Here is a 27,880-nt window from a genome sequence, read left to right on the forward strand (position 1 = left end):
TTCGCAGGATGCTTTTATGTGTGACGGGTGACAAACAGATCGTTGCAACACTCAAAGTACGCAGAGACACAATTAAGAACTGATAGTTTGGGGTGGGTGGAGTGGATAAACTCAACGGATAATGCATTTTTAGAACATTGCTGCTGTTCAGAATTCCACCGGCGCAGAAGTAGGGTGTGAGCTGGTGCACGCGTTTTGTCTCTTGTCCATCTGCCAACGCGTTGGTTTTTCTGTAATTCTGACCACAAGCAATCTTAACAAAATGCACGTGTTTTAGAGAAAACGCCTTTTTTTTTTTTTTCCCCTTAGTTTTAGAAAAGCTTCCCAAAACAAGGAAGGTGTCAGCTAGTTCTGAAATGCATGAAGTTGTAGACTTACTGACTTAACACTGGGACATCAAACCGTTGGAGCTGTGGTGTGCCATCCTGCGGCGTGTCTGCGTAGGGCTGGACGGAGTAGAGCCTTTGGAACCCCTACGTAACTGCGAGCGTGTGGATAAACCCATGGAAATCAGTTATTCATCTGCTTAAAGCTGTGCCTGTGTTCTGATACTGTGGATTGAGACATAGAGGGGAGCGGGAGGATTCTTTTTTTTTTTTTTTTGCTAACCATTTATCTTTGTGATAGCGTGTGCCAGCAGGTTATGTCTATAGGTTGCTTTTTGGTTTTAAGGAGAACTTTCTGTAGTTTTCAAAGTACGTTGTATTCTAAAGAAAATTTAGAGCCCTCTTTTTAGGCATCCTTGTTCTGCATACAACATGATTAATATTAATTTTAAACTTGTATTTGATGAAACATAGACTCAGTTTTGTCTGAAAATGTATTACAATTTATTTCTGCCATTTTTGTGTAAAATTTACAGAAACAGTGTTACATCGTGCGCTCCAAAGGTAATGTCTCATTCCTCTAAGGCTGTGTCCTTTCCTTTTCTTCTTTCTGTTTTTATCTTTCTTGTTTTCTGATCATATTGTTATGTGCATTGAATCCTTTGTTAGGACGGAGGTTCTTGGTGGGGGGTGGGTGATGACATGCTGTTATCAAAAAGATGCTTTTCTCTTCAGCAGTATCTTAAACCAATTTCCTTTAAACTTGAGTGAAGAAAGGTATTTGTCCTTCTGTAAATAACTTGGGTAATAGTATATATTATAAAGCAGATTTTGAATATTTTTAATTGTCTAACTTCTGTATAGAAATGTTTTAATGAAAATACTATTTTTGGGGGAGGAACTCATCATAATTCTAGGTTTCTGTAGTGAAAAGTAGGTTTTCTCCTGATGAAGTTTTGAAGCCGAAGCAAATGTACAAGGATCGAAAGGCAGAACATGTGCAGAGAACTTGGAAGTGGTCTCTTAGGGTGCACGTTTGCAGAATAGACGTCACCTCTTACAACCCTCGCGAGGAGACGAGCAAACTTTCGAAAGCACAATGAGGAGTGGGGTTTCTGCTTCCCACGGGAAGCCTGCGAAGTCAACCTCGCTCCTTGCGGTGCATCTGGAAAGTTTGCCTTTTGGGATGATGCTTTTCCTTGTGTCTTCCCTTCCCGAACAAGTAAATGAGACAAACCCTGTCCATTTTATCAACCCAACGGCCAGTGTACTGGAAGAAACCTCTAGATGGGTTTTTAAGTATCCCTTTCCTGGCTCCTTGAGGACTAGCCCGAAGGAAGGACGTGCTTAGGCAGTTGGCTCAATTGGCCTTCGAGTGCCGCTGCTGCGTGGCAGGAGCGCATTACTGCAGCACTCCTGTCAAGTGTGTTTGAACCTGTTGCTCCTTCCAGCTAATTCTAAGCACCAAGTCTTGTTTACTACTGGTTTCATTGAAATAACACACTTCTGAGTTTTCACTACTTAAAATCAGCTTTATAATTAAGCCCGCTTAAGCTGTTTACTGAACAGCAGGTTGTTAACTTTTCCTTACCTTCAAATCGGTAAGAATTTTTCTGTTTCTAGCAATATGCCCTATTAGCGAGGGGAAAACAAAGAGCACCCCCTACTATTGAGAAATTAATTCTTGTCTTGATAGCATTTCGTTCCCTGTGTTAAACCAAAGGAGTTTTCTGTATTATTTAGTAGTGCAGAAATGGAAGGTCTGGTTGGCATTTGGAGCTTAAAAAAGAATAAAAATATCCAGAGTGTGATCACTCCTGAGTCACAGTTCCATCTTCTGGCGTGCGTTCCAGCACTGCAGCGTTTTGTGACCTAATAGTTCAAAACTCAAGTGAAGAGATGTGCTTAAAAAGTAGGGGTTTACTGTAGTGGTGAAAAACTTCACTGCATCCTACCACATCTGTGTTATTGTAAATGCAGAAAAATCATCTGTGATTGATTTATTTCTTTTGAGAGAGGGAAGTTCATTGGAAGAAGGCTGGAAAGGCAAAATAGCGCCTGGGGAGCAGAGAGGAAGAATGTTTTCAAATATTAAAATAACTTCCAATGCAAATTGACTTCTATTTTTTTTTTTTTCCTTTCGCAATCTTTAAGATTAATGCAAGTTCTGATGTTCCTTGCTGAATTTGCCTGCCTAGCGAGGTTCCCTGCGCAGCATTATGCAGGCATACTTGTAATTTCTGTCCTTTTTTTTGGAGAAGGCTATAGAGAGATACCAGGTCGTAGCATTATCCTCGGAAAGGTGAATCTTAACATATAATTATATATGCACAGCCTTGAATATTCCAATTTGAAGTCAACTCAGCAATTGGGCACAACTCCAGATGCCTTTTAGGATAGTGCACAAAATGTCACGCAGTCGCATTTCGCCTTCAGGCGAGAAGCAGCTGAATGTGGGGAGCTGAAAAACAGGGAGAAAGTCGGCGTTTATCACAGCAATAAACTGGAGGGGGTAGCGTGTGACGTCTGCTTGCATTGTGCTGCTGTTGCTTTGGGGAAGCCTGTGAGCTTAGAAGCTGAAGTGCTGTCGTCGTGGTGGTCAAAGACAGCAGTGTGGCTCGGTGTTCTGAGTCAGGAGGCCAACCAAGCACATGGGGAGCAAGAAAGTAGCAGAGGGGGGCGAAGCAAAGAATCTACCCCATATGATAACTCTTCTTTTTTTAAATAAACTGGCTTTAAAGTGACCTGGTAATGTAAGAACCGAACAATTTGAGAAACATTTAAATTCCGTTAGTTACCCCGTACTTATTGCCAAATTGTATCTTCTCTGTGGTTAAAAGTGTTAGTGAGTTACAGTCGAATGCGTATTTGTAGATATGATTTGAAAATTATTGCATGCATAAAATTATACTTGGTATAACTTTCAAGTTTGCACAGTTAGCTAAACTTCAAACAAATTTCCTGTAAAAGTTTAAAAAAGCCTGTGTGTATAAGCTGTAAAGTTTTAATTCCATGTATGTAACTGGATTTTTTCACTATTTTTTTTGTCTTACCTTCACCTCTTTTTTTTTTTTTTTTTCCCCCTGTGCCATTCTCCTCTTTTACTTCATCTGAATCCCTGATTACTCTTTTTTTTACCATCTTACCATCTTGCTGTTTGTCAAACAGAACAACAAAACCTGCTCCTCATCTCGATGGGTAAGAACCTTTTTATAGTTTCTCCAATGATGGCCAGAATTTGAGGGTTGTAAGTCTTCACGTGTTACATTGAAAGTAGACTACAATGGGGAAACAAATTCTGTGTTCTGTGAAAGATTATACAATAGAACAAGTTGGAAAACAAGAGTTTGAGTTCTATAAAAATTTGAAGTTGCAACTTCTTTCCTGAAGCTGGTCGATAACTTGGAAGGTCTTAAATCCCAGCGTTATTTCTTTAAAACTGGTTGCTGCCCTCAGTCCATAAATCAGTGAGCTGAAACGCCAAGTTTAATATATTTGGATAGTACTCTTTTGTGGCACGTTTTTATCCCCAAAATATATTAGTTCCTGAAAGTATACGTTCTGGGGGAAAGGGAAGAAGGACAGAGAAATGTGGTATGGTGGAAAAAACCCGGGGATTCCTTGATTATAACTGTCCCTGCAATGCCAGTGGCAATTTGTACGCTGCTGCTCTGGGGAAAACTGCACTTCTTTGTCATCTTTATGTACGGACTTTTGATGTCTGTGCTGCACGAAATAGAAGGATGGATTAGAAATGACGATCTGTTTGCCCTGCCCATGTGGAAGAGAGTAGAATGATAGCAACTGTTTCTCTGGGATTGAACCAGAGCGGGCCTCTCTCTCGTGTTGCATGAGATCTTGGCATTGTTGTAAATGTAAAAGTAATAAAAATCTTATTTTTGAGTTTAATACATTTTTAAGAGCTGAGTGTTTCTATTTCAGAATGACTTTTAAAATCTGAAATAAATTTTAAAATAATTACAGCACTCTATAAACGTTTGTACTTTCCAAATATTTTCTTTCTGCAGTGTACATGTTGTCTTTGGACTGGTTATTTCTGGGTTTGAAGTGATAGAACAAATAGAAAATCTGAAAACCGATACTGCAAGTAGGCCCTATGCAGATGTACGAGTGATTGACTGTGGGGTGCTTGTTACAAAATCAGCAAAAGATGGTAAGCGTACAGAGACCTGAAGTTAATGCAATGTTGACATTGTTTTCAGAGAGTGTAAGAATTGTGCCAATGTCTAAAAATCATTGTGGTCAATCTCTAGAACTTTAGTTGATTCTTTCAAAAACTTCTTTAAAACTTAAGTCTTGGTGTAGGTCAGGAGGATGCAGCAAGGTTTTCTGACCTAAACCTTTGTGACTTGGAAAACATATGTATGCTTCCTTTTCTTCTTGATTAACGTTTGAGGTGAATGTAACATACTAAAAAAGGAGTTGGAACGTATTTTTCGGAGTTTGAAAGATGGAGACACAAACATAAGCTTTTCTTGAAGCTGAATTTTCAGCAGTTACCGAAGGTTTATTTTAAGATCATGTGATGTTAATGTATCTGGTATATGTAGTCAACATCACTTTCCTTTTCATGAGAACTCATAGAGAATAAATTAACTTAAATGTATGTTTGGGCAGTTGCTGTAAAGTAGTGGAGTGTTCTAAGTTTGTGTTTTCTACTTCATTTTTGAGTTTCCTTAAGAATAATGGGATTATTTGTGTCCTTTAGAGAAAGGCAAAAGGATAGATTGTGTAAAAGTATGAGGATGCAGAAAGGAGAGGAATCGGCCAAACACGACTGAGGCTGCGACTCCCTTTTTCCTAAACTTTGTTTTGTAACCTGTGTGTTGCTTTCTAAAGAAACTATATTTTCTTTTACAATAAATGGCCCTTGCTTATCTGTGTATTCTATTCTACCCCAAAAGGTGTGAATTCAGTGTTAAACCTAAAATATATTTCCAAAGGAGAAAAGGAGGGGAGCCCTCTTTCTTAAAATTATACTTATTCCTCAGCCTTTCTTTACATTAGCTTGGCAGAAGTTAAGGTTCAACTTCAGTTATAAACTTACTGTGTGTTAATTTAAAAATGTTTTGGCTTTGCAGTGATTTGTTGTCTTCTGTGCTGGAAGTTCTTACAGTTCACCTCATAGCAGCTAAAGGAATTTTGTACAACTATCGTCGGAAACTATTTCTATCATTTTATTGATGTGGGTTTAGATGGACACATTTATAGGTCTTTTAAGGGGCTTCAGTGCAACTCATTGTGAAAGTCACAGAGCTCCTGTGAAGCAGTGTGTGTGTATTGGTACATACAGAAAATGGTATATTTTGTGCTGTATATAGACACACTACATACACGTACACACTGTAAATTTAAAATATCTGTTTTAAGCTTTGGAGAAGAAGAAAAAAGTATGTTCTGACTCAGAAGCTTCAGACTCCTCCTCCAGTGCATCAAGCTCTTCAGAAACGTCATCTGAAAGTGAAGCTGAAAATGAAAGAAGCAGAAGAAGAAAGCGTAAAAGAAGAGCTAAAACCAAGCAATCAAGAAAACGAAGAAAGGAAGAAAGGAAGAAAGAGGATCCAAGGTGCAAGCGAACCTCGAACCAAAGACGGTGACTATTCTCTTAAACTTGAGAATTTCAGAGAAATCTGAGAAATTCTGCTTTGTTTTCATGAAGTACTTAAGCAACGAGTATGAAAATGCTTTTATTTGAGTTTGGATTTTGATGCTTGATTTTATAAAGAATGAAAATGAACCAACCAAACAAAAAAACCCCATAAAGCTGAGCTGCTTGAGTAAATTTTTCCATGAAAGCGTTTGAGATCTTTGTAGATAGAAGCTAGAGCCACTTTGAAATGAGTGAGTCTCAGCATGCTGAAGTATTTGGGACTCAGTATACCTGTGTTAAAGTAGACATTAGGCAAATAATAGATCTTTGATACATATTTGCTTATATTTTTAAAATATTTCATGAAAAGTGGCCAATTAAAAGCAAAATAATTTGCTGTAAAGTGGGAACAGAACTTTCTTTCCAACAGTAATGCACTATCCTTCCTATAGCCTAAAAATGGGTCATTAGTGAAACCTGTTTTGGTGGTTAAGCCATCTTAAAGTTGGATGTGTGATACAGACTTGTTCTGGAATTCGCTTTGAAAAGTGGTGTTTATCGGTTGACGGTTAATTTTGATTTATCAACTTATTTTTCCCCCTAGCAGCCTTTCTGACAAGAGTGATATAACAGAAAAAGCAGTCGATGTTAGCACAAAGAGGGACAAACCTGTGGTACGTCCTGAAGAAATTCCCCCAGTGCCTGAAAATAGATTTTTGCTGAGAAGAGATGTGCCTGTTGTCAATGTAGAACCTGAACCGTAAGGAACACTGAGCTTTCTTCTTGGGTTGACTTGGTGGAAGCTATGCATAAAATCTTCCTGCTAATATCCTGTTCCTAATACCGATAGCAAATGACGGCTGTAGTGTCAGTATTTCTAAATGAGGTAATTTAATTGTCCTTTTTTACAGTTTTCCTTGTAAACAACCTGTGTCAGGGTTTTTCAGGGACGTCTAATGAGTCGGTTTCGTTGATCCTTGAGGATCATGTGTGTTATGACCTTGCACTCAATTAGAGATGGCGCGAAAAACGTGCGTGAATAATTCCAGAAGGATTTTTGCAATGTCAGCCACAGCGAACACTTGATTGCAAGGGAGACTTGAGCTCGGGAGAGGTGATATTTTCATCTTTCTTTGGAGAAGAAACTGGTTCGAAATCAAAATCAGTCAACTAGAATTTTGACCTATCTGTGATTTTTAAGAATATGAGAAAATACTCTTCTTTGTATCAAAAGGAAGTCCTGAGTTCACAGGTTACTTTCAATCTGTGTCTTTCACCGCAGCTAAATTGCAGTTACGTTCTTTTCCTATCAAATGTCTTTGCTTTTGGGCTCAGGTGAGCCAATACGTTACATCGCCAGATATCTCTCAAATCAGTTTGTTTGGTTTTAGTTTCAGTTAATGGTACAGTCTCCTGTAAGCCTTTTCTTGAAACGTTACTCAGGTTTCCAAAGCCTTAGTCGCTGCTTTTTTCAAGGATACTACACAAACTGTAAAAAAGAAGTGCTGAATTACCTCCAAAGGAAGGCTGTAGGGCCTGTAGACCGTTACGAATTGCCGTAACTCCCTATGCTGAGACGTTGTTGTGTAACTGCCGAGATCCTACAACTCTTCTGGCCGCGTTGTCTTGGTGATTTGGGCACCAAACGCAAGTTAACCTCTTCAGAAAAGCCACAAACCTCTTTAACAGAGTACTTTGCAAGTTTGTTGTTAGCATTGCTTACACAAACAAGCGCGTGGTGGTTTGCCTTTCCTTGCAGAACTGTGTGTGTCTTGCTTTATTTCTTGGCGAATTCACTGAATTCTTAGTTGCGACATCTCAAAATAAATGAATAAGATTAATATTTTGCTTGATTAGCTTAATATTAGTTGGGTGTGGTTTTTTGTTGTGGGTTTTTTTCCCATTTAAGCTCATATTTCATTAATTTATGTAGGAAGCTTCTTGATGCTGCGCCAGTTCTGGCTGACCAGAAACCATCGGTCTCCAAATCTGGACGAAAAATCAAAGGAAGAGGCACAATAGTATGTAATAATTTTTAATTTTTTTTTTCTTTCCTCTCAGCCAAGAGTATCTTCTCTGACTTTGAGCTTTGAATTTCCTTGGGTGCTTTGTGTGACGCTTAAACTATTGTTGACATGTTGTAGATTTGCAGATTATTGTTGTCAGGTAGTTAATTTATAATGCCTTTTTTTTCCCCATCCTTCTCGTTACTGTCTTTTAACTTAAAGACTGTTAGGGAAAACAAATGCTTGCTCCTCAGCTACGGGAAGTCTTCATGAGAATGAAATTATTTCTTTTTAAAGATTGAAATTAACTCGGCCAGATTCATCCCACGTGAGCCACAAGATCTAAAGTAATGAGAAATGGCAAGAGCTTTTACTCCTCTCCACTCGTTGGATTTCCTTGCTGTCCCTGTTAAGCATTAGGACCGCCGTGCAGAACAGTGAACAAAGCTGTTCTGCAGTGCCCGCAGCGTGCACAGCCCTTTCGGATGTGTGCTGCTTGTCTTCCCGAGTTCTGCTGTTTGCATCTTCTGATGGCTGTGCATACGTTGCTGAGAAACGACAGTTTTGGTGGCAACTTTGGCAGAATCCCTTAAGTCGTTCTGCTTTTTGACATTTCCAGTCAACCCTTTGTTTCCTTTCTTTAGCTGCTTGATGTAGTTTGTCAGATTTCATCAGCTGTCCTGGCTGAGGTCAAGTCTCACTTCACACGTTGACGCTGCACGGGCAAGAAAGTACTTGTTAGCAGTGCTGGTAGGGAAGCATTTTTACAGATGCACAGGCTTGGTCCTTTTTTCCCTTCCCCACCTTCCTCTCTGAAGACTGACACTGTTTGTGCAGGTTTAATTTCTGCTTCAGATCTTTGGTATCCTAAAGACTTTTGCCTTAGTTGTGCAAAGTTTTCTTGTGTCTTCTCTAACAACCCACAACGCAGCGCCCCAAACACTGCGCAGCTACGCTGCTGGTTTTCAGTCAGCAGAAGAGGAAGGAGAAGTCAGAAAAGCTTTTGTAATTGTGCATTTGATTCTGGTGCATTTCAGGTTGTAGCACACTGTGACTGAGCGTGTTCTCCTCCTTCAGAATGTTTTCCTGGGTCGATTCGGCAGGCAGCGTTTTGGTAACCAAAAAAACCAAACCAAGGTTTGCTCCTGCCAGGTTTTGGTTTTTTTTTTTTTTTTTGCAAGTGAAAGTCCTCAAAGGAACCTCCAAACTTTGTATCTAGAGATCAGTGCCTGTGTAGCTGAAGACACTTCACTAGAGTGGTCTTAACAGACAACTCTGAGCATGATTTTCTTACATGGTAGCCACTGGACTTGAGAAGTACTTTTCTACTGAGCCCCATGATGCAATTATTTATTTTAAGCCACCAAATTAACAGCTTCGATGCCTGCAGCGTGGACCAAGGTATTGTAGTGTTTGAGAACCAACCCTTATTAGCTTAAAGCTGAGTGGAATTGGCTTTTGCCAGGGATTTGGGCGTCTGAGTTTTGTTTTTCATAACTTTGGCACCGTTTTGGCAAAATTTAAGAATGAAACCCAGTAATATCAGAAATAATGTAGAGCTGGCAATTTAAAAACACTTTTCTGCCATCTCTAATAGTCTGATTAGCAGCAGTTTCCATCCAGGGTGAGCTTGTTTGATGTTTTTCAAAATGTTCTTTTGTAGTTTTGGATCCTCTTAGATTCTGAGAGACTCTTGAGAGAATTAAGCAGGTCCATGAAACCTTTGCAACCTATTGTATGCCGTTCATCTGTAACAGCTTTGTTTTAAGTAGTCGTTGCTTCCTCTCAAAGGGTCGGGAAGATCCAAATCTTCATGGCAGGTTTGGGTTTTTTATATAAACAGGGTGTCTTAAAGATTTCTGCCTGTAATTAACTGAATAAACCAATACTTGCCACTTTCTGGTTTTATTGGAGGGGGCCAATATATTTTTTTCTTTTCCCTACACTCGCATCTCTTGCTTTTATAAGTGGCTCAAAGTAATTGAGTAAAATCCAGATGTTGTTCTTTATTGAGTCAAGGAGCATCTAATTTCCTCACAGAATTTACCTAAGTGTGTATCCAACTGGGTAATGGAAAATAATGAGTTAGCAATATTAGACATTTTTTCTCAGCTGCACAAGTAGCTCTTATTTCCCACTTAAATGCTGTGCTTAAGCATAATTTTATAAGCTTCATTACACTTTTGTGAGAGGTGGGGTTTTTTGGGTTGGTTTTTTTTTTCGCTTGGAAGGTGTCTTAAACTGGATTCCCCTTTCTGAAGAGCTGAACAGCAGTTAACTTTTGAAATAGGGCTTGTCTTAACTCGTACAAGCAGTTTAGCTTCTGCTAACTGAAGTGAAACATCGGTGCTTTAGTATCCTGAAAAAAAAAGTTGATTGTCTGCAGTAACTGTGTTATTCCAAAAGGTGTTACATAAAGGGAATCCATGACCTCTTCCTTCTATGTTTTGAAAAAATGGGTTAGCTGCTGGCCCCTCTCAAGCTTTGTGAAGTGCTCTCAGAGTATGAAAGGACACAGTTAGATAGGTAATGCGGACTCACTTACATGCCAAAAGTGGGTAATTTTGTCAGGAAACCTAGAATTTGTGTGTTATTCATGGACTTTTTGTGGATAATGTTGTCTGGCTTGTGTCACGAAGATGCATACGAAACCTGTGTAAGAGGCACCGTGTATTTTCTGTGTTATCCAGTCTCTTTTAAAGAAAAAAATGTTGTGCAACGATCTTTCTTTGCTTTCACAGCGATATCACACCCCACCTCGATCACGATCGTGTTCTGAATCCGATGATGATGAAAGCAGTGAGACCCCTCCTCACTGGAAAGAGGAAATGCAGAGATTGCGAACGTACAGACCACCTAGTGGAGAAAAGTGGAGTAAAGGGGATAAGTAAGATCCTTACTACAAATTTAGAATGTCTTGGGTTTTTACACAAGCTTTAATAGATTGTGTAGATGTACCATGTCATTCACGTTAGAATAAAAAATGTAAATGTCTGTCGTTAACACATTCCATTTAAATTCCAAAAATTAGAAGTGGAAAACTTCTTAAAGCCTTTCTGTTTTGCTAACGTACGCCAGATGAACACACAGATGTACACCAGATGAAAAGGGTCCGAAGAGTTGTTTCTGATGGTGCCATCTTGGATACTTATTTAAGAAGTAATTAATCGACCTGTCCAGTTTGCGGTTGCTTTCCACAGAGCTAGTCATGTCAGATTTCCTTCAGCCTCCAACATGGCTTTATAGTTTCTGTGGCCACCGAGTAAGACCATCAAATCCACCAGCCCTATATTGTTATATATTCTTCCTGCAGTTGCAAACTCTGATGGAAGCCAGCTCTCCAGAATTTCCGATGACTTGATACTAGATATGACCTATGATAGATAAACCTCAAGAGGAAAACTGAGGACTATTATATATCATCATTATTGAATAAGTGCAAATGTTTCTGGTAGTTCTTTTCGCATATTGAGTGCGTTCAGTTTATCGCTGTATTGCAGCGTACCAGCTAAAAGAATACTAAACAAGATGATGTCTTAAAAATCTGTATTTAAACATGGTCTAAGAATCCTGTAGTTGCAGAGGTCAAAGTCCTGTGGACTAGGGCAGTTGAAACATTAAATCTCTTTACACAGGTTCTGCCATTTGCAGAATTTGCTGATGTTGGCTGATTAATTTCTTAGAGAAGTAGCTTTCTTGGTAGTGATGTAATTCCGTATCTTAAAATGAGTGTAGCAAGCTCAGTCAAAACACAGTTGTCTGGTAGTAAAGGGGGGTATGTGTGTGTTCATTTTTTTTAAACTTAATCAGTAACATTGGAGGTGGGGGAAAAACTTGGTTTATCTGAAGTTTCTGAAGAATTTCCACTTAGTGCGGGGCTTATTTGTTTGTTTTCTAGGTTGAGTGATGCGTGTACAAGCAGATGGGATGAAAGAAGCGCGTCCCGGAGATCGAGATCTTGGTCACATAACGGTTATTCTGATCTAAGTACTGTGAGATACTCTAGTCATCACAAAAAGCACAGAAAAGAGAAAAAGAAGGTGAAACATAAAAAGAAATCTAAAAAACAGAAGCATTTCAAGAAGCACAAGCAAACAAAAAAAAAGAAAACATCAGCCTCATCGGATGTAGAATCCTCTCATTCCTTCCTCAGGAGGACAAAATCGTCTTGTGATCGTGAGAGGAAATCTCGTTCTTCTTCGTTGTCTTCTAGACATTCATCCAGACGAGACTGGTCTAAATCTGATAAGGAGGACCAGAGCTCATCGACTTTATCAAGCAGAGGGACTCGATCATACTACAGGTCCAGGTCCAGATCCAGATCTAGGTCTAAATCAAGATCTTATTCCCGAAGAAGTTCTAGATCAAGGTCAGCCTCTAAATCATCACGTTCTCGAAGCAGATCAAGGTCAAGTTCTAACCCTAGGCATCAAAAGACAGTTTCCAATTCTCCACGAAACATTTCAACGCGGTTGAATGAAAACAAGTTGAACAAGACTGCTGAGCCTGTGAGAGCAGTCATACTCCCGAGTGATAAAGTTGTCATACCACCAGTTGTCCCAGAAAGCCTCCCTGTTATACCCTTAAGTGATAGCCCACCGCCTTCAAGGTGGAAACCTGGGCAGAAACCGTGGAAGCCATCTTACGAGCGGATTCAGGAAATGAAAGCTAAAACCACCCACTTAATACCCACGCAAACCAGTTACAATTTAGTAGTGGTTAAAGAGGTTAACCCTTCTTCCTCGTATCACAAGCGACAGAGGAGTTCAGATAGCGATCGAAGCGGTTATTCCAAGTGTCGGAGCGAGAGAAGCTCAGATAGTTGGATGAGATCGAGGAGCAGGTCCTCTCGAAGTAGGTCGTACTCAAGATCTTACACGAGATCCAGAAGTCCATCTAGCTCGAGGACAAAATCGCGTTCCTCGGGCAGATCACCATCACTGAGCAAATACCGCAGTGACAGGTCAGGTTATAGCGAGTCAACGTCTTACTATTCCCTTAGTGATGACGATAAACACAGAAACAAAAGAAAATCAGCATCAGGTGATCAAAAAGCTCGGTCCCTTAAAGCGAGGCAAGAAACGAGCTCTGAAAGTACTGTCCCTTACAAGTGTACAAAAGACTACGATGAGTCTTCTCAAGGACTGAAAGAGAGCGACAGTTTATCATCTTCAGACTTCTCTAGTGACAGCGAGCATTCAGCCAAAAGGAAAGCAGTCCAAGAAAAAGAAGGCCGGTTTCAATTAGGAGGAGATACTCAGAAACAGGATAAAAATAGTTTAAGTTCTGAGAGAGGGGAGGAGAAACCCAAGCGCGAGCGGGATTCTGATCACGCTACAAAGAAGGCGGCGAAGGAGAAATCTGCTGAGCAGCCTAGAGGTGGTGCGAAAACGAAACGAAAATCCTATTCGGGCAGTAAATGGGACTCTGAATCCAATTCCGAAAGAGGAGAGGCAAGGCATAATAGGGGAGATTCCAGACCCTCCTCCGGCAAAGAAGAAGGAGAGGCCACATCGGGATCTGATACGGAGCGTAGCGTTCCCAAAAGGGTAAAAAAGCAATCAAATCCTTCAGAAGGCTGTCTGGATTCTGAGTGTACGTGGCAGGCGAGCAAACAGCTGTCGTCTTCTGAATCCGACAGTTCTTGTTGTAGCTCGACAAACGTGAGAGGAAAGTCAAAAAAACACAAACATGGATCGAAAAAACCTCTTAAAAAATCCCATTCCAAAAAAGCAAAAGAGAAATCGAAAGGGAAAAAGGAAAAGAAACACAAAGTTCAGAAAAGAAAAGAAACGTTTCATTGGCAGCCCCCCCTGGAGTTTGGGGAAGAAGAGGAAGATGAGGTCAATGAAAAGCCGGTTACCAAGGATGATAAGAAAGAAAAGCAGCTTACGAGGGACATGAAGGATAAAAACCAAGTTTATGAAAAGGATGAAATAGTTAAAGTGGGAAATGGTGACAAGTCTTGTGTGGATGAAAACCTTTTGGGTAAAAACACTCCATGCAGTGCCTCACCGGAGCGCGGCGACCTCAATAAAGATGGCCTTGAAACCAACGCTCCAACCGGTGTTTTAAACTCAGGAATAAGCGTGACTGCTTGCAAGAGCGAGCTGAAACAAGCTGAGGAAAGTAACCAGAACGGGTTGGAGGACGTTATTCAGACAGATGACAACATGGAGATTTGTACTCCAGATCGTAACTCACCGGCGAAGGTGGATGTGGACGTCTTGTCTCCTGTCCTTCTCACCGCGAAACCTCAGGCTTTAAGTGCTAGTATAAACAAAGATGTGCAGGTTGAGACCCCTGGACAAGACGCTGTCAAACTAGGAAACAGTATTATAGACTTTATTAATATTAAAGAAGAAAAAGAGACGGGAAGGCCAGAAAATAGCTCCGTCCCTGTGTCTAGTGCTAAAGACTGTAGCTTAAAAAGTGAGATTGCTGAAAATACACAAAGCAGCGTGATAGATAATAAATGGAAGCCTTTGCAAGGTGTTGGTAACTTACAAGCAGCTGCAGTTAGCGCTGCTGCAGAAGTTAAGAACGTAGCGTCAGCACCAGAGCCTAAACCAGCAGGTTTAAGAATTGAAATAAAAGCTAAGAATAAAGTAAGGCCTGGGTCTCTGTTTGATGAAGTTAGAAAAACAGCCCGGCTAAATCGAAGGCCAAGGAACCAGGAAAGTTCCAGTGAGGAAGAATCTCCAAGTAGAGATGACAATAGCCCGTCCAGGAGTCTCAGCAGGTCACGGAGTAAATCGGGATCGAAATCCAGACACAGGACAAGATCGGTGTCTTACAGCCACTCGAGAAGTCGATCCCGAAGTTCTACCTATTCATACAGGTAAGGAGTGTGTGCTGTTCCCTCGGCCTGCCGGGTTAACCTGAGAGTTCTGGTGTGTTTAAGGCCCGTTTTTCAACTCAGGTTTTTCTTTTAAACAGCACTGTGTCCAGTGAGCAAGTAGGGAATAAATATTTAGCTTAAAAGATAAAGTTTTATAATGCTTTTGCTTCCTGTTTTCTTGTGCTCTTCTCTTCGGTCACTTTCTGTTTTGTGCTTTTCAAAGTTGTGCTCTGATTGTAGGTCAAGAAGCTACACAAGAAGCCGAAGCAGAGGATGGTACAGTAGAGATCGGTCAAGAAGTCGAAGTAGTTCCTACCACAGTTACAAGAGCCGTAGGTAAGTTTCTCTGATTGGAGATAGGGTTGGGGAGGGGTTAGAAAACGGGAAAACTGGGCGCAGCGGGGTTAGAAAACGGGAAAACTGGGCGCAGCGGGGTTAGAAAACGGGAAAACTGGGCGCAGCGGGGTTAGAAAACGGGAAAACTGGGCGCAGCGGGGTTAGAAAACGGGAAAACTGGGCGCAGCGGGGTTAGAAAACCGGAAAACTGGGCGCAGTGGTCCGATGCTTCAGGCTCGGAACGAGCTGGAAACAGGCGTAGCCGTGCGTACTGCAGCCTGAAGTGTGCCAGTTGGAATAGTCGGAGTTCCCTGTTCCTGCAAGATAATTTTGTGTAACGTTTTGTAGTCGGGATGAGGAGTTCTGAGTGAGACATGTTCCTCCCCTCCTGCTCCCCTGGCTTTCCTCAGCACTTGTTTCTGATTAACTTAAAATGTCTCCGTGTTTTTGGTTTTGGCAGTCGAACCTACAGCAGAAGTAGGTCCAGAAGTAGTTCTTATGGTCATCACAGTCGATCCAGGTATGGATTATACATAATCTTACACAAACTCTGCAATAAATGGACTTCTTATAAAAATATCTTGGTATAAGGAGGCCCCTTTATCTATGGTACTTAAAAATGCTTCATGATAGCAACTTGAATCAAAGCAAAATCAGCATAAGATGCTTTTAAAAGCTGGAAATAACCAAATCATCCTGGTGTAGGTGACGATACAAATAGCAGTGAACACGTTTCCCTTTTATTGTTAAAATAAAATTGAGTTACGAATGGAATCACTTCGTTACTACTTCTCAGAAGTTTGGGAAACGAGCTTTTTACTGCTTCTACAAATGGTAGAGAAAACGCAAAACTTCTCAAATGCTTAGTAAGTCTTTTCTAGATGAATAAATTGGAGGTTTTTACTGTTGTTTTGAACATACTTGTATTTAAACTTCTATAAAAGTTTTATCATTTATAGAATTGTTGTTTGCCACGTCCTTCAGAAGTAGTTTCTGTATAGCACTCATCTCTAGATGACTGTCTTTCAAACATACATTTAAAACAAATAGCATTTTCGACAAGAAACGGTAAATTTACAATTATTTTCTTTTCCCTTTGAAGTAGGTCCTACACGTACGATAGTTACTATAGCAGAAGTCGAAGCAGAAGTAAAAGGAGCGACAGCTATCGGAGATCTAGAAGTTATGATCGGCGATCCAGGTGTGGTTTTGGGAGCGTGACTTCTGTATTTATGCCAAAAAACTTGCTACATACATACTTCTGATGTTCATAATGGTCATGTTGTGTCCTGTCCCCGCCCCCCCAGCATTAAAAACTACATTGTTACCAAAAGTAACGAAATTAAAATTAAAACAAGTGTGTGAGTGAGGAAATGGGAATTTCTGACATAATTAAATTGGAGGATGGGGAAGAAACCAGGATGAGAGAGATTTGAGAAAGTTCAGGTTCATGGTACGTATGCATTCAAAATCAGCGCCTTTGGGGTTTTTTAATAATTTTAGATGTTTCTTAAAAACGACAGTCAACTAGCTCTCCAGATTTAAATCGAGCGCCTTGTTAGGGATTATAGGCGACCTGGTATGCAAAGAATTCCATTGGAGGGTAAATTCTTTTTGGTTAGACTGCAAAAGTGGATTTAAACAAAAAAACACCCACATCTGAAAGAGAAATTAAAACTTACAGTGCTGTCCAGAATTCATTTTAAACTTCCTAAACATCCTTTGAAAGAACATTTTACCTGCCCATCCAGTGTGCCTCGGAGTTTAGGATAATTTTATTCTACTCGGTCCAGGGGAATTATATAGGTGTAAGTGGGCACGCTTCGGAGATCAGAAGTGGAACAGGATGCAGGTAGATACTGAATATCAGCGATGATTTGGTTTGTGCCTCGTAATGTATTAGTCAGTGGTCAGGCAGGCAGGTCTCTGACTGCTCTAGTTTTCATTCCCTGCTGTCCTCATGCTCATTTTTCCCCGGTATTGTCCCAGCTCTCCGCAGGCTTTGCTCTCGCCCATTTCCCCATCTAGTTCTGACAGTGATTTAACTTCCGTCTTGTGGTTGAGGGAAAATTAATGAGATTAACAAAGAACGTGGAAGTACACTTACAAAATCACTGTTTGAGGATGTCGGGAAGCTTCAGAGAAACACTGTTGGATTAGGACGTGCTCATCTAGAAAGCTTTCCTTACAGGCACGAGGCTAGAAAATCTGTAGTGACCGTTTATTCTGTGTAATTTGAACATGTCCTGTGGCTTCTCTGAAACCATCTGGACTCTATCTTGACGGTTGGCCAGGTGCTGAGGTTGGAAGGCTTCTGGATAAGCCGAAACATTTTAATCTACAACTTCCACTCTGCAGGCACTCCTGTTGTTGTTAGGGGGCCTGGTGCTTAAGGCCCTTCTTCAAACGAAAAACTGCAAGATATAAACCAAAGGTTTGCGAAATCATCTTAGCTGAGAAACACTTGCAATAGATAAAATTATATTTGTTAGAATAGACTTTTCAATCTTATTATTAGTTATCGGCATTTAAAAACTTATTTTGGATGATTTCTTCGCTGTATCAGAGAAAGCAAGAAATTTCCTGGTTCCAAACATGGTTTGACTTGTTACGCAGGGTTTTTGTTGTATAAAGTTAATGATTATTTTAATTTTGGGTGTCCCTCGATGAATCCTTCAGTTTTATGAAATACAATCCTGTAAAGGACTTCTTGTGAGTTTTCTTCTTGTCTCGTGTGTGTCGTGACAGGTTTTTTTTTACATAATGCAATTTTGAACTTGAAGCTGGAAATACGATTTTGAGGCATTTTTAATCTCTCCTTTGTAGATCTTACGGCTCTGACAGCGAAAGTGATCGCAGCTACTCAAACAATCGAAGCCCCAGTGAAAGCAGCAGATACAGCTGAAAAAAATGCTTCTTTGACGACGGAAACTGTATTTCATAATTTTTGCAGTGTTACGTTACAGAACCTGTTTTGGCAGCGCCACGAGTGACGTTGAGGGTGTTCACGGGGTTAGCTGCAGCTTCGACAGCGAGCTCGCGTGGCCGTGTCCTTCCGGAGAGAAGTCCTGAGCTCCACTCGGTGGATTTATTTTTATTATTGTTTTTTTTACGTCAATTGCTACTTTTACAAAATAGGGGGGGGGTGGGGATGGCGGATGACAGACAACAAAGAAACCAAACCAATTGTGTTTCCTTCAATTGAATCTTCCAAGCCGTGGATGACACTGGGGTGAATTTGCTGCCGCTGCTTTTCTGGGTGCAGCAGTCAGTGCTGTCTGCAAGTAGGTTTATCCACACCTTAGGGCTCTCTGCCTGTTACTGTTAAATATGTGCTAGCAACTCTAAAACTGTGAAGAAAACCTCTTACAAAAGCTGCCATTTCTAGGTTATTAAAATACTTGGGGTTTTTTTTTTTCATGCGGGAAGTTGGGTTCCCTGCTGTCGTGTGTGTCGGTTGTTGGTCGTGGACGGTCTCTCCACCGCAGCTGGGTGGGGAAAAACAAAAGTGCCGCTCTGTCTTAATCCTCTCTGTGCTGGGACAGTGCAGAGGCCTGCGGGAAAGGCGGGGGGGGACTGTGCACGGAGGGGAGCTGTCAAACGGACAGGCAGTGAGCAAAGCGAGGAAGGGGTTTGGATCTTCCTGTCCAACTTGTCTAAACTTTTATGTTTAAAAGTGAGGTTTGTGATAAACAGCAGTGTCCTTAAGAGTCTCTGAAAAAGTGTTTCTAAACAGTTTTCAAATTTCATTTCGTCTTACAGCGCTTGGCCTACTTCACGTTTCGAAGCTGAATGTTGTAAACTGTTGAGTGTATCATGAGTTTGTTCAAAACACTCTTTTTTAAACTGACATGATGATAGTTTTTTTGAGAAAACAAACCATAATGGTTCCTTTATAAAATGGCTGGAGACATATCCCGCTTGCCATGGGGAATAGCAGATACTGATACTGCAGATAGGGAACTATGTATTCTTAAAGTGATCTGACTCTAAAAATACTGGTATGCCTGATCAAAAGCATGGACAATACTTTCAAAGTGAAGTTTAATACCAAAAATGACTCCATGTCACAGGTGAATGGTTTGCAAAAAAACCCCCGTAGATTTAAGCTGACGAGCACTGAGTAATTTTTGCAATATTCTGAGTTGATTTAAAACAGTTTGTAAAGCTTTTCAGTGTTTAGAAAGTTGCGGACTAAGAAACGGTTTTTTAATGACATAATGTAACCTGAAAAGTGGGGTCCGTAGTGCAAACCCAGACTAACGTAGCTTTATGAGAGCTAATGAGTCCTGTTGTATTATCATAGTTTTCATTACTGACTTTCTGTAATATCTTGAGATGCTTTCATTTTCTCAAATGGTTTCCAATATTGAAAGTGACTTTTTTTTTTTAAAAAAAAAAAAATCTCATCAGGACCCAACAGCTTTGAAAATTAAAAGTGGTAATTTCTTGCTTAGACATCAGTTCGTGCTGTCTCTTTTGATTGAATTAAGCTATCCAAAATTAGCTTTGGGTACACTTCTGAAACATGAAAAGGAAGCTCAAAGTGAAGTTGGAAGACTGTAATGATGCCCCCCGTTTCTCTCCACCAACGGCTGAGTGAGACGTTTGTACGCGGGTCCCTAAAACCGCATTTGTCACATGGGCTTTGCGCTTCCTAGAACCACCCCAAATTCTGGATTTACACCCTTCCTGCTCCTGGAGTTCAAGGAAAAAAATGTGGGCACATAATCCTTTCAAATCAGCATTTTGTAAGCTCCTTATGCTTTTTAACATCAAGTACAGTGGTTTCTCAAGTCAGTATATGTTTACAGACAGGTTTCTAACGGTCGCAGCCATTTGAGTCCTGAACAAACTGCATTCAGGAGGGTGTTTGATGCAGTTCCATCGTTTTAAGTACAAATGTAACTTGGTTTTCCCCTTTCTGAGAAAACTGAACTACTGGGCTAGTGCTGTAACAGCACACACAGGTACAAGCATTGCCATTCAATACTTTTTAGAGGAAAAAACCTGCCCCAGAATTGGACTTTGTCCTATTTCAGATCTGAGTTGACTTTTTATTTTTAAGGAAAAGGAATAAAAATATGGTCAATCGAGTAACTGTAGTTGTCCAAAATTACTGCACTGCCACTCCTGTCTATTTCGTATCCTGAATTAAAGCTTTATAGAGAAATTCCCTCTGGTAGGTGGTTGGGGAGGGGTGTGAGGGGCAGTATTTTTACTTAGTGGAGTCTGTTAACGTGTGCTTCAGATAGAAGATGTACCCCCGAGCTGGTTTTCTAATGTCGGTCTATGTTTTCGCAATTTTGTTATTCCAAAGTAGTTGCTGTTTGTAAAATAAACTTTTGTACATATCTGCCAATGCTGTTTTCTCTGCATCTGGAAAAATCCATCGCTGCTTGGGGGAAACGGGCAGGAAAATTAAAAATGTGCTTCAATTTCTGTATCCGCTGTTGTCCCTCACAAGGCTGCCTCCAAGTTGCCTTTCCTTCTCCTGACCTACATAGAGAACGAGTCCTCGGCAGCGCTCGCTGCTGGGTTTACGTAAGAGTCGTTGGAGGAACAAATATTTTGAAATTTCCGAGTGACTTGAGGTCTTGCCGTTTCCTCAAGATACATAAGAGGTTCCTCTCCTTTGTGAAAAGATACATTTAACAGATCCACACGGAAATCCCTGAGCGTGCTCAGTTTAACTACTTTGCTAAATATTCTTTCCCAAATACACATTCCCAGGTCATTTCCGTAGCATATTGGAAATGTGGTGTTAGTTCAAGTCGGCAGATGTAACGGCTCAGCAGACTAATCCGTGTGTCTTTTAGACCACCTGTTCCAGGAAAAACTGGATTTCTTTGGAAAATACCAGCTTTGTCCTAAAGGAAAGGATAATTGCCTTGGCCTAAGGTGAAAAGGGCAAGTGGAAGTGTTTCCGTGTTGTTGATTTAGTCTTTAGGGTGATCCAGTTAACCTGGCTCTTCCACACTTCAGAGCCCTGCCTTTGGGGAGGAGGCACCAGGCAGCTGAAGCAGGAGAAGCAGGAATGGGCTGGAAGGGACCTTAAAGCTCGTCTGCTTCCAGCTGCCCTGCAGGGACACCTCCCACCAGACCAGGTTGCTCCCAGCCCCATCCAGCCTGGCCTTGAGCACTGCCAGGGAGGGGGCAGCCACAGCTTCTCTGGGCAACCTCTGCCAGTGTCTCACCGCCCTCACAGGGAAGAATTTCTTCCTAATATCTAATCTAAATCTCCCCTTTTTTGGTTTGAAGCCATTACCCCTTTTCCTATCACCACACTCTGATGAAGAGTCCCTCCCCGCCTCTCCTGCAGCCCCCTTTCAGCACTGGAAAGCTGCTCTAAGGTCTCCCTGAAGCCTTCTCTTCTCCAGACTGAACAACCCCAACTCTCTCAGCCTGTCCCTGTAGGGGAGAGATGAGCTCTACAGCAATGAAAGGTGTAAAAAATGGTAATTTAAGGTAGGGGAAGGGTGAACAGCTGCATCGAAGACGGCAACAGTATAAGAAACGTGGGACAACCTCTGTGTCGCGCGCTGGCGTGCAACGGGGTCTTCCTGAGACACTGAACGATCTCAGAACGCAAGAGAAGTCGCCAACAACCTTTCTTTTAAATGCCTGGTGTTGCTTTTTTGTGCTTAAAGAAGCCACGTTGTGCGCAGGAGTTCACCACCCGGATCCCGGCGCTGCTCTCGGGTGCTGGGGGACCTGCTGCCGTAGAGGTTGGGCCGTCACCTTGAGCCGGCTCCGGCGAGCACAGGGGGAGGCTGGAGGCAGGGCGTTGGGCTGGAGCACACGGTGGTAAAAATAGAGCGGCGGGCACCCGGTGGTGTGGTACTCAGTGACATTTTGCTGTTCAAAGAAGCTTTCAGTCCTGCAATGTAGTAAAATTATTACTCAAGTATAATTATTTATGTATATATATAAAATTATGGTTTCATAAAAAAAAGGGGGGGGGTAGTTCGAAGTAAGTTAGATGCCTTTGGGTTGTTTTGGCAATGGATTATCCACTGCGTCGTACGCAGAATGTCGTGGTGGTGGAGCCCTAAGAGCCAGTGTTCCGTCTCCAGTTGCAGGTGAGCACCTTGTCCAGAATAAACCAATATCCAACGAACCTTCTGGCCAGCCAACCACCAGCTCGTGTAGAGCACGTCTTGACCAGGCAACCGCGTGAGCGCGCTTCCCCTGCGATACCGACGGGCGCAGAGATCGCCTTCCTCCCGTATCGCTTTTAAACAAGGGCTATTTGTGTCTTTGCACCCGGGGGGGGGAAGGAGCGTTTAAAGCGCTCTTTCAGAAGATCACCGGGTCTCTGGCAGCGTATTACGTTTCTGTTGGTGGCTTTGTGGGGTTCGTGATGATCGTGCTTGCCGTTCGGAGCGGAACGCAGGATTTAGGTGACCTTGAGCTGCACTCTGGAATCCATCTGGTGTAATTTCCAAACGGAACGCTGCCTGGGATTTAAATCACGAGAAGATAAAGCTTCGCGTGCTCCACCCCTGCTTAACATCCACATAAATAATTTTTTTTTTTTTTATGTGGAGGTGAAAGGGCATCGGTTTGCCACCTGGTTTTAAAATGCTTGAGCTGCTTAACCGTGGTAAGCTAAAACTGTTTAAAAATTATATAAACAATTAAAGGGGCCCAGTCTTGAATTTAATAATGTCCGTGTAATCCCGTTGGAGTAGATAGGATTGCATTTGGGAATCAGACAGTCTGCGGCAGTTTTGGGGTGGTTTGGTTTTTTTTTAACAAAGGCAATATTTCAAAGCCACAGTGGATGCGCCATGAGGGGGTGGGCGTTAATTTGATATCAATTGATATTACCGCTGTGATGTGTACCTGTCCTTGGAAGAGAGTGCTGCAGCCCAAGAAAACCCAAAGGTTTTGATCTATCCATGGAGGGTGCTGAGCTCAACGCAGCTTGTCAACACTTGTAGCTCCCACCCTGGCATTATGGCCTAGTCCTGGCTTTGGGCTGCAAAATTCCTTAATTAATTCCTTTGTTCAGCAGGGAAGGGGCTGCCCTTCCTCTTGGGCTTGCTTTTTCTTCCAGGTCATCCGTGCACCCTGTGGGAGAGGATGTGGAAGAGTTCTCCCCCTCTCCTAGTGCCTTACCCGTCCCATCACTTGGGCGGCGTCTGCCTAACTTCTCCCCGATGGGTTTTGGAAAACGAGCCACGAAAAGCACGAGGAGGATGGGGAGGGTCCTCAGGAATGGGAGAGGGTGAAGGGCCGATCGCTGCACATCCAGGAGAAACACCCGACTCTTTTGGGTACGTCCCAGCGAGATGAACCAAGGGACAGAAGCTCTTGGGTCTTCACACGCTCGTTGAAGAAGCGTGTTCAAGGTAAAATGAAAACGCAAACCCATTCTACTGAGAGGACTAGATACTTGGCATACAGAAAGGGGCTTTTTATTAAAAAAAAGCGCCGTATCTATGTCGATTTTGTATGTTTATGTTCACTCACAGAACGTTAAGGGAGGCGAGCGCTTCCCTGGCAAACCCCCACCCTCGGCGTCCCCTCGAGGTGGCCAAACCAAAGGCCACTCGTTTCAGATCAAAGCAGCTGGCTGCCTGATATGCCTTGCTGTCAGAAAATACCTTCACGTTGAGGGGCAGCCTCGAATACGGAGGGCTGTTGGTTTAGGTAGGCTGCAGGCTCCAGCAGAGCCAGTATCAAAAGCTTTCCCAGTATAAAACAGCCGAGGTCGTGGAGTAGAACCAGTGGTTGTAACCAAGTTGTGCGTGTACAAAGAAAAGAGGACAAATACACGATGCTTTCTCAGTAAATTTCGCAGGCTTTGTGCAACAGCTGCACGTGAACCGCTGTGTTTGGTAATGGCTGGATAAAGCAGTTGGGGAATTTTTAATTTTTTCTTAATCCCTTTATGGTGCTGAGGTCTGAAGCATCCTCTAGTGATGGCTCCCACCTTTTACAGAAATAGCACTGGGGGGGATGGTTTTTTTCTACTGTAATGTGCAGTTTGATAATTGCATTGAGTGTTCTTGGCTCCTATTTTGACAGAAATAGCAAGCAACAGTTCCCTGGTCACTTCATTTCGCTTATTTTCAATGTCTTGCCTGTAGGGACCAATCACTCCTTATTGAGTCCCATGAGCAGGGCTGCCCGGGGGTCCTCCACGTTGGCTGCTAATGTCACCCATAGTCACAGGCACAGAGCAGCGGCCGCTCTGCAGGCGGTGTTGGAAAGACATGGAGCTGCTCGAGGAGGTTCAGAGGAGGCCACGAAGATGACCAGGGGGCTGGAGCACCTCCCCTGTGAGGACAGGCTGAGAGAGTTGGGGTTGTTCAGCCTAGAGAAGAGAAGGCTCCAGGGAGACCTTACAGCGGCCTTCAGTGCTGAAAGGGGGCTGCAGGGAAGGTGGGGAGGGACTCTGGATCAGGGAGGGTAGTAAGAGGACAAGGGGTAACGGTTTCAAACTGGAAAAGGTAGATTTAGATTAGATATTAGGAAGAAATTCTTCCCTGTGAGGGTGGTGAGACACTGGAGCAGGTTGCCCGGAGAAGCTGTGGCTGCCCCCTCCCTGGCAGTGCTCAAGGCCAGGCTGGATGGGGCTGGGAGCAACCTGGTCTGGTGGAAGATGTCCCTGCCCATGGCAGGGGGGTTGGAATTAGATGGTCTTAAGGTCTCTTCCAACTCAATCCGCTCTATGATTCTGTGATTGCTATTTGGCACTGAGGCTTACACATAATTTTGGGGAACATGCTAGCTACCTCATATTCTACTGACTTTGCTAGGATCTACATGGTTATTCAATTCCAGCTGAATAGCAACAGCCTTCAGCCCGTGAGCTCTTGATCTTGGACCTTACCTCTCCCTTCTTCAGAGATGAAAACTCTCCCTTGTGACAAGCAGTTGCACATTTTAAGAAGTCGAAAAAAACAAGGGGGAGGGAGGATATCAAGTACTTAATATTCTTATCTGTGGAAAGATGGTCTGGAGACTGGAGCGTTACCTAGGACTTTGAGAGGGACCTTGGTTTCTCCGTATCACCAAAGCCACCTTGCATCATCTGGGGCAATTCTCCGCTCTCGAGAGCTCACAAGTGAGCTGCGAAGACGCGACTCCCTGCTGAGCTCGGCAGGGCTGGTTGTTAGAAAAATGAGAGCTGTTTCGGTCAACAGTCGCAAGCCTGGGAATATGAGCTAATAACATACAAAACAGAGGCTGCCTAGCTGTGCCTCTGCTACTTGGTGTGGTTTTAGATATCCTGAGCGTAGCAATACACCTCCTTTCTTTTTTCCATTAAACTAGGAGGGGAAACAAAGCCAAAAAGTAACACTTTTATCGAAACAGCTGTATGTACCAAAACCCACATACTGATGGAGAAATCCAGCTTTAGCAATGGATTTCCCATTGACTTTCTGCAGGAAACTGCGCAGAGCCCACGATCATCTTTCATTCCTATCAAAAGCTTCGAACCAACGCCTTTCAGAAAGAGTTTGTGCCAGAGAATACGGCAAAAAGGGACCTTTTCAGCTACGCACCGTTTCCTCCTTCCCAGAGGCAGGATCAACTCTGGCTGTATAAATCACAGTAGTTCTTAATGAACCTACCTGTAAAAAATTGCCGGTGCTGAGATTCAACCACTGAAATGCCAAAACCAAAATTGCCTGAACTATCCACTCTATTAAAAAAAAAAAAAAAAAAAAAAAATTTTTTTGGGGATGTCTAAACTAAAGCTCCTTTGCTGCCACTTAAGCCCATCACTACTTCTTTCAGATAGCGAAGAAGAGAATGACCTTCTTCCTTCTCCTTGAATGCTTAAGTAGAAGGAAGAGAATGAACTTTTTCCTCCTATTTAAGTATTTAAGTAGAAAGGAAAAGGCCACCTTAAAAGGGTTGGGCTAGCTCTTGCCCAAATCTCATCTTCTCTGGACTAAACCGCTCCAAGTCCTTTGTTTGGAGAGGGGCTTTGGTTCGGTTGGGGTTTCGCGTAGGGTTTTTCTGCAACTTCTGCGATCTGACGACGGACTCTGCCACCAGCCCCCAACCTCCCCCAGTCACCAGACCCCAGCCGAGGCTCCGCGGTGCCACACGGATCCACAACGTCACCCCACGTGTCCCACAGGCAACGTTGACCCATGGTTCGCTGCTTTTGGGAGAGCTGCTCCCGTCCAGGCGGGGATGCGCTGCCGCGTCCCGGCTCGCCCGCTCCCTGCCCACCCTGGGCTCTGCAGCTCAACTATCCTTCCACAAGCAGCAAGTTTTCCCTTTGTTTCTACTAAATTTCAGCCTAGTTGCTCTTTGTTTTATTTGGTTTTTTGGGGTTTTTTTTGGGTTTTTTTGTTTTTTTTTCCAGGCTATTTCTCTAATGCGTCAAGATTGTTTTGAAGTTCCAGCCCATCCTCCAAAGTACTTGAAGTCCCTCCCGGCTTGGTATCATTTGCAGCTGTAAGAAGCAAATTTTCTATTCATGCAAGTAATTATTAAAAAAATATTTTGAGCAGTACCAGGCCTGGGACAGATCCCCAGGGACTCCCAGGCTGTGTATCTCTTCAGTTTCCCGGCGGATCATAAATAACTCCTCCAAGCAATCTTCCCTCCTTCCAGCACTGCTTTCCTCCGGCTTCGTGTCATCTGTCCCTGCCATCTTTCCTCCTCCAGCCACGCCAGTGCTGGAATGTGAGCAGGGGCTGGTGTCTTGATTTAATTTGAACTTCAGCTTGTCTGTCTTGAGCTTCTGGATGTTGGGTCTTACAAAACCTTGGCTGAAGGTGCCCACTGCTTGTTTTCCATAGTCACCCTCAGAGACCAGGTTTCTAATCCCCCCTGTAAGTTTATCCTTGAAAAACCGAGTGGCAGTGGGTGCTCTCGGAGCTTTTCACCCTAAGACACATTTTGCAACCTTCCACTTCAGCCCTCTGACCTTCTCTGCTGGATATCTTGGTGCACCCTCCTTGAATCGAGGATACCAGCACAGACACCGGCATTTATTATTTTTCTTGAGCACTAATACAAATCAGACTACTTCTATGTGATCTTCACCATGGAAATTTTTTTTGTTTGGGGAATTGTTTTCCATGGCTTAGGCAGGGGAGGAATATTCACTGTCTTTTCTGTATATGAATGTTTAGTGAATAAGGTGGTTTCTTGTTTTTCACGTTACCAATTTATACCCCTGTCACAATGGAAAGGTTCCCCATGGATTCCAGGGACCTAAAAGCCAGAGTGGAGCAAAGGTGCGTTGAAATTATTACAGTTCACATGTACCTGCTTTGCAACTCCACCAAGTACCAGCGTTTCCCCAGCAGTCTTAAAAATCACTCCCTACCCAAGATTATCTAAGGAAGAAAGTAAGAATCTGATTTGTTTTAAGAAAATAGTTAAAAGCCAGGACCGACGTGGTGGGTCTGAAGGGTGGGACTTGCTTTTGATGTGCTGCATCCCTGAAGAGAAAGATTCCCCTATTCCCTGGATCGTAGAATCACAGAATGGTTTGGGTTGGAGGGGACCTTAATGGTCACCCAGTTCCCCCCTGCCATGGGCAGGGACACCTTCCACCAGACCAGTTTGCTCCCAGCCCCATCCAACCTGGCCTTGAGCACTGCCAGGGAGGGGGCAGCCACAGCTTCCTCTTCCAGTGCCTCATCACCCTCACAGTGAAGAATTTCTTCCTTATATCTAATTTAAATCTCCCCTTTTTCAGTTTAAAGCCATTACCCCTCATCCTATCACCACACTCCCTGATGAAGAGTCCCTCCCCACCTCTCCTGCAGCCCCCTTT

The 27,880-nt window shown here is 42.7% G+C and overlaps 1 protein-coding gene across 1 annotated transcript in view; it reads left to right on the forward strand.

Moving 5' to 3' along the window:
- NKTR (natural killer cell triggering receptor) overlaps positions 1 to 18,072 on the forward strand; it is a 40,999-nt gene extending 22,927 nt beyond the window's left edge. Inside the window, exons 6-16 of the mRNA XM_086466481.1 lie at positions 3,495 to 3,524; positions 4,355 to 4,500; positions 5,718 to 5,940; positions 6,542 to 6,697; positions 7,871 to 7,958; positions 10,685 to 10,830; positions 11,842 to 14,784; positions 15,025 to 15,120; positions 15,581 to 15,640; positions 16,223 to 16,321; positions 17,947 to 18,072. Coding sequence (XP_086322607.1) covers positions 3,495 to 3,524; positions 4,355 to 4,500; positions 5,718 to 5,940; positions 6,542 to 6,697; positions 7,871 to 7,958; positions 10,685 to 10,830; positions 11,842 to 14,784; positions 15,025 to 15,120; positions 15,581 to 15,640; positions 16,223 to 16,321; positions 17,947 to 18,025 — 4,066 coding nt within the window. The 3' untranslated portion in view covers positions 18,026 to 18,072. The remainder of the gene's footprint in view (positions 1 to 3,494; positions 3,525 to 4,354; positions 4,501 to 5,717; positions 5,941 to 6,541; positions 6,698 to 7,870; positions 7,959 to 10,684; positions 10,831 to 11,841; positions 14,785 to 15,024; positions 15,121 to 15,580; positions 15,641 to 16,222; positions 16,322 to 17,946) is intronic.
- The last annotated feature ends 9,808 nt before the right edge of the window (positions 18,073 to 27,880 follow it).

This window comes from Leptosomus discolor, chromosome 6, assembly GCF_034619465.1.
Source record: "Leptosomus discolor isolate bLepDis1 chromosome 6, bLepDis1.hap2, whole genome shotgun sequence".
NCBI lineage: Eukaryota > Metazoa > Chordata > Aves > Leptosomiformes > Leptosomidae > Leptosomus > Leptosomus discolor.